The sequence below is a fragment of the Strongylocentrotus purpuratus genome, unplaced genomic scaffold (assembly GCF_000002235.5).
Source record: "Strongylocentrotus purpuratus isolate Spur 01 unplaced genomic scaffold, Spur_5.0 spur5_scaffold_18, whole genome shotgun sequence".
NCBI classification, from domain to species: Eukaryota; Metazoa; Echinodermata; class Echinoidea; order Camarodonta; family Strongylocentrotidae; genus Strongylocentrotus; species Strongylocentrotus purpuratus.
The window spans coordinates 25,235,444-25,241,073 of NW_022145603.1; the positions used below are offsets into that span (position 1 = coordinate 25,235,444).

The 5,630-nt window shown below is 39.8% G+C and overlaps 1 protein-coding gene across 1 annotated transcript; it reads left to right on the forward strand.

Moving 5' to 3' along the window:
• The first annotated feature begins 744 nt into the window (after positions 1–744).
• LOC575796 lies at positions 745–5,384 on the forward strand. The gene is made up of 5 exons (XM_776172.4): positions 745–969; positions 1,567–1,655; positions 2,150–2,339; positions 3,799–3,864; positions 4,166–5,384. The coding sequence occupies exons 1-5, from the start codon at positions 876–878 to the stop codon at positions 4,651–4,653; spliced, it is 927 nt and encodes a 308-aa protein (XP_781265.2). The 5' UTR covers positions 745–875; the 3' UTR covers positions 4,654–5,384.
• The last annotated feature ends 246 nt before the right edge of the window (positions 5,385–5,630 follow it).

Genomic DNA, 5,630 nt, shown 5'->3' on the forward strand with positions numbered 1-5,630 from the left:
TGATTTTTCTTTTTACATTGCAAAAGCGAATTTATGACTTTTCATTGAATATGATTCTAAATAAACTCGTGTCAGAAACTATACTATATGTGTACTTATTTTTTTAGTCTAAACACCAAAAGTTACTCGGTATTGTTCCATGAAGAAGCGGGGAAAACACTTATTAGAGATAAATATAAAAAAAAACACACGAAAGGAGTCGTACGCCAAAGAGTAAGAAAGAGAAAGGGGGAGAAATAGAGAGAGAGAAAGGGGAGTCAGAGAAAGCGAGAGATAGAGGAGAGTGGCGGAGGGTAATAGAGAGAGAGAGAGAGAGAAAGAGAGAGAGAGGGTGAGACAGTAAGAAGGGGGCTTTATTAGTGGTCCATTTTTATTCCATCTGTCTCTATCCTTCTTTTCTTTCTTTTTGAAGGGGAGGGTTGGAGCATTTTCCCCGGGTAGTCACGCCACCGTCGATCACATAACTGCTACACTTCTCTAGAGTTAACCATGGAGTTAACCATGCCAATGGCACTGTGCATGTTCAACTATGCTGTAATTTTATTGGATCCCATCGCTGCTGACGTCATGCAGTCGAATCAGCACCTCCACCCTTGTTTCGGATGTGGTGGTGGTGGTGGTGGTAAGTGGGGGGGGGGGGGGGGGGGGGGGGGGGGGGGGGGGGAGGGGGGGGGGGTGGATGGGTTAGAAATCATATTGATATAAATCGCACCACCATGGGATCGAGTCAGTCCATTTTGATGTGAATATTTCGCAGAAAAGTGAAACGCAGTGATACGACGATCTTCACAAACTTGATATCGCTCAACTCAACAGCAGACCAGAAGCTGGTTATTTTCTGACGGTCGACGGTCTACGGTTCATTTATAGACATCATGGCAGCATTTCACTTGCTTTTCTGCTTATTTTCTCCGCTTCTGTTCTCTGTTGTATCACCATCTACCCTAGCATCTGTAACAATTTCTCCAGGTAATTATTCATGCGTTAGTAATTTGTTATCTCATTTGCTTTAGTGATTATAATAATGTTGCTATCTATAACCTTGTCTCGTTTTAATTTGTCGTAAAATGTATGTGTGTGCCCCCCTTCTTCTTCTTCTTTTCTCTCTCTCTCTCTCTCTTCCTTTCTTTCTCTCTCCCTCCCCTCTCTCTCATTATCTCCCTTTTCTTCTCTTTCTCACTTCCTCGCTCTCCGCGCTCTCCCTCACTATCTCTCTTTCTCATTATCTCTCTTTCTCTCTTCCTCGCTCTTTGCGCGCTCCCTCTCTCCCAATCTCTTTTATTACTTCTCTCTATTTCTCTCTTTTTCTCGTTCAAACTTTATCTTGTCATCTGTAACCTGTGTGACGTCGCAATGTGTCTGTATGATAGCAAAATAATCAACAATTTCGTTTTTGTCCTGACTGCAAGTTTGAAGAAAGATTCTCTCTTCCTGTAATCAATGTAGCTATTTATCTCTCAGTATTTTATCGAAGTAATCTGTTCTGTAGTAGATGCATACATGGACTTTATAAACCCCAGGTTTAGATAAATATTTATGTCATTATGAATTCTAAATTTGTTTTAGATGAGACTGGAGAGCCGAATTTAGAGGATTTGGTGACAGATTTTCGCAAGGAGTTGGCTGATTTGAAGGAAATTATCGCATTGCTTCAGGTAAATATTTCGTCAGTCCGATTTATTTTAATTCTTTTGATAATTGTTCCAGACGCCTTCATGCAGCTTATTGGGAAATATTAGTTCCTTACATTTTTTTTTAATAATTAGCTCTCCTCAGACTGCTTTTTGGATAAAGTCAAAATAACAAAGAAACAATCAAGGTTAAAAATGTTTGACTCACTTGATTATATTGTGTTTCTCTCTTCTTCTTTTTCTTCTTACAAATAATAATTGAAGCAACAGCCGCTTAATAACAAATTTTCGATAAACACCAGATAAACGTTATGTATACCTTTCATCCTCATTCATTTAAACTCAATCTGTTAACGTATATGTTCATATATCCATTGTGCTGTTTTTTCCAATCTAATTTAAAGCGACCTTTTCTTTAATTAGTCCCTTCATTGATCCCTGATCTTGAATAATATATAAAAGCATTTGAAATATTTGCATCAACTTCGTAAATTTTGTCGTACTTCAATCTTTCACAGAACCGCATCATTAAGCCCGAGGATGGATCCGAAACTGGGAGACAACAGCATGCTCAAGACGTACGTGATTTTGTTGCGAAATATTTGCTCCAAAACAGACGTAGCGCCCTCTCCTTGACCAACAGTTCTGCAGCTTCGTCCGAAGACCTGAACAGTTATCTCCTCACATATCATACGAACCCACCATCTGGTAAATGACGGATGTTTTCTTTCTTTCCTTAGTTTCTTTCTTTCGTTCTTTCTTCGAAGGATACAGGTAGATTGTATCTTTAAAGTGACTGGGTAACATTATCGAAGGTTGATGAAAGAAATTGCTTAATTTTTGTATAAAATGTCACTTACTATATTCCTTCTACTGTACTAACCCTCTGACATGCAAAAAATCCTGAAAATATTCTCAAACCACGAAGATATCTATGGTTTTCTTTGAAGGCGTCGATATACGACACCCTCAAACAGTGATTAACAGTAAATTCTCCCAACCATTTTAACATTTTCCCAACCGTTTTTCCATGAAAAAAAAGACATAAAGCAGGCTATAACAAATCTGTCAACACTTAAATGTCTGGAATGGAATGTAGAGCCATTTTATTGCTTTGTGAGATTTCCATTCACCTAAAATGTAATTAAATTGTGATAATATAGTTGGGAGAATTATAATCGAACAGATCAGTTTTCCCAATTTGTACCATGAATAATGGTCCGTTTCCACTCAAATTTTCAGATTATCTTTAATTGTACATCTAGCATTGAAGTCACTTCCTTAGCACCACTATCTCCCATCTGAACAATGTTACCAAGTCCCTTTAATGGTTGGGCCGCAGTGCCTTATCGGCATTCCTTGTCGGTCCTAACAAAGGCAGTTCTAAACTGGATACAAAATTTAGTCAGGGTATAGTTTACCAATAACCATTCTTCATTCCCTTCCCCTAAAAACTCCGAGCGACCTAGCTATGACAGAAGAAAGGTCAAACGAATAGGTTTTAAAAATTTGTTTCAAATTCTGCCAAAATGTTCCCCATGCTATGTTCTGAATATTAGGGATTTGTGTGGACTGATACGTGTGACGTCCATTCAAGGCAGTGCATTAAAAGGACGTCGATCGTAGCAATCCCCACTGTCTTCGTGCGAATATAAAAGTCCCTATTATCAATTATCTATAACTTCACCTAATAGGCTAATGATAAAAGTCGGACATGCAAGAACAAGAAGAGACAAAGGCCCTCCGGCATCTCGTCTGACGTTTCTGGCATGGTATACCCGAATAATGCCCCTAAATCCTATTTAAATCCAAGTAAGGCCTTCTTTTCTTACTTTTTTTCTTGTATCTACATGACAACACTTGGACTACTACTACTACTACTACTACTACTACTACCAATATTACTACTACTACTACTACTACTACTACTACTACTACTACTACTACTATTACTAATACTACTATTACTACTACTACTTCTACTTGCTCTTCGACTTATACTACTACTTCTTATAATAATAGGTTCAATAATATGGCATTATCTTATAGCACATATCATATCAAGATAGCGATGGCACATGGGGGTTCGCAAACAGATTGAATTATTTCTCTTTTTAAAATTTAAATGCGTAAACGTTTTTATCTTCATGTTATTATTTTCTTATAGGTGGCGCGGTCTATACGCACTGGGGAAGAGACGACTGTGTCAATGGATCCGAACTGGTCTATACAGGTAGGTCTGCATACATACATCACATCATTTAAAGGCATGGAGGGGCTCTCGGGGGGACCAAAGTGAAGGAGTCATGGGGCCAAACGTTACTTTAGGATGGTTATCAAGTCCAAAAAAGATTCATGGACCGAGGGTTTCCGGAGACCAACGGTAAAGTGGCCATGCAGACGTCCACAAGAATTCATGTTTTCAAAGAGAAAAGTAACACTGACAAGATTAGTATTCCAGACTATTCTAGAATGGCTCGATCTGGTCTTTTTAGGTTACTAATTTGCATTCAATTTGTTTAATTAAAACACAGGTATGGCAACGGGTGCCCACTACGCTCACACCGGCGGTGGTGTCAATTATCTTTGCCTCCCCCACGAGCCCATCTACAGTGACATTGAGACAAGTGCCCACGGGAGTAGATCCCTGCTTTACTCTGCTGAATACGAAACAAGCACGGCTCCACACCTGCAGAGCCTCCACGACCAAACACCATCATGTGCTGTCTGCCGTGCCCCACCAAACCGCCCCACGAAGCTCTTGTTTCCCGGTCGTAACGAATGCCCATCTTCAAAATGGCGTCTGGAATACAAGGGGTATCTCATGTCGAGTTGTTACACGCATAAGACCAGGACCGATTTCGTCTGCATGGACGAGGATGGCGAGGCAGTTCCTGGAACGACTGGCAGTCAGGATGGGGCCCTTTTCTACATGGTAGAAGCTCGGTGCTCTGCAGGAGGGATACAGTGTGGCCCATATGTGAACGGCTATGAGCTCACATGTGCTGTGTGTACCATTTAAACTATTCGTCTTAAATATGCAACTACAATAATATTTGCTCCTGATGATGCAAAGAAAACTGGAACACGCACGATCATTATAGTTTCTAGTCGCAATACTATCAACATTTAATCGAACCTATATTGAAAATGTAATAGAACAAAGCGGCAGCCGGAGCATGTGCGTGCGCGCGTGTGTGTGTGTGTTTATGTAGTTCCTAATTGACTTTATAGATCTCTATCAATATTCGTTAACCACGCTCTTAATAAAAATAATGTTGAAGTCTAAAACATACTCCGGTCTAGCTTATAGGTTAGTTATACCCAATCTGGAATCATTAACACTCAACTTCATTAACAGCAGTGAATAAATTCTGAATATGACACAGGCTATATAGCGTGTAGCCTGATAATTCGTGATACATTTTTCACAATGGCGTAGCTACAGGGGTTACGGGGGCATGCATGCCGCCCCCTCCACCCCCTCCCCCTCCTCTCCCCGGCCTCCCATTGACTAGTGACAAGAAAAGAATGAAAGGGAGAGAGATCGATCGAGAGGGGAATGGCAACGAGAAAATAAGACACATAGACCAAGTTATACATTGACCCTCTATTGAGTAGCCTCGTAAATTCGCATTTGTCAGTACGACCTGTTTTTGTTGTTAATCATTTTTGATTTATCCTTTAATTCTTTTACTCTTTGTACATTCAACTTACCATGCCTTCTTTGGAAATAAAATGAATTGAATTGAATCGTTGTATGATATTTGTTTACCGTAACGTACGAGATTTCAGTAAACTTGTTTTGAAGCCCACTGACACATTTTTGATGAAGTAAATATTAATAGAGAGGTACCAAAAATTATGATTATAAAGTGGAAGATGGGAGATGAGGAGAGTGGCAGAAAGAAAGAGATAGAGAGAGGTGGTAAAGAAGGAGGTACTAAGGGAGAGAGAGAAATTGATTTAAGTGGGGTTAGAAACGTCTGTATAAAGCGC

Coding starts and splice junctions, on each gene's coding strand:
- LOC575796 (XM_776172.4), top strand. CDS start 876: ATGGCAGCATTTCACTTGCTTTTCTGCTTATTTTCTCCGCTTCTGTTC. Junction 1,656..2,149: donor AAATTATCGCATTGCTTCAG/GTAAATATTTCG, acceptor AATCTTTCACAG/AACCGCATCATTAAGCCCGA. Junction 2,340..3,798: donor TCATACGAACCCACCATCTG/GTAAATGACGGA, acceptor ATTTTCTTATAG/GTGGCGCGGTCTATACGCAC.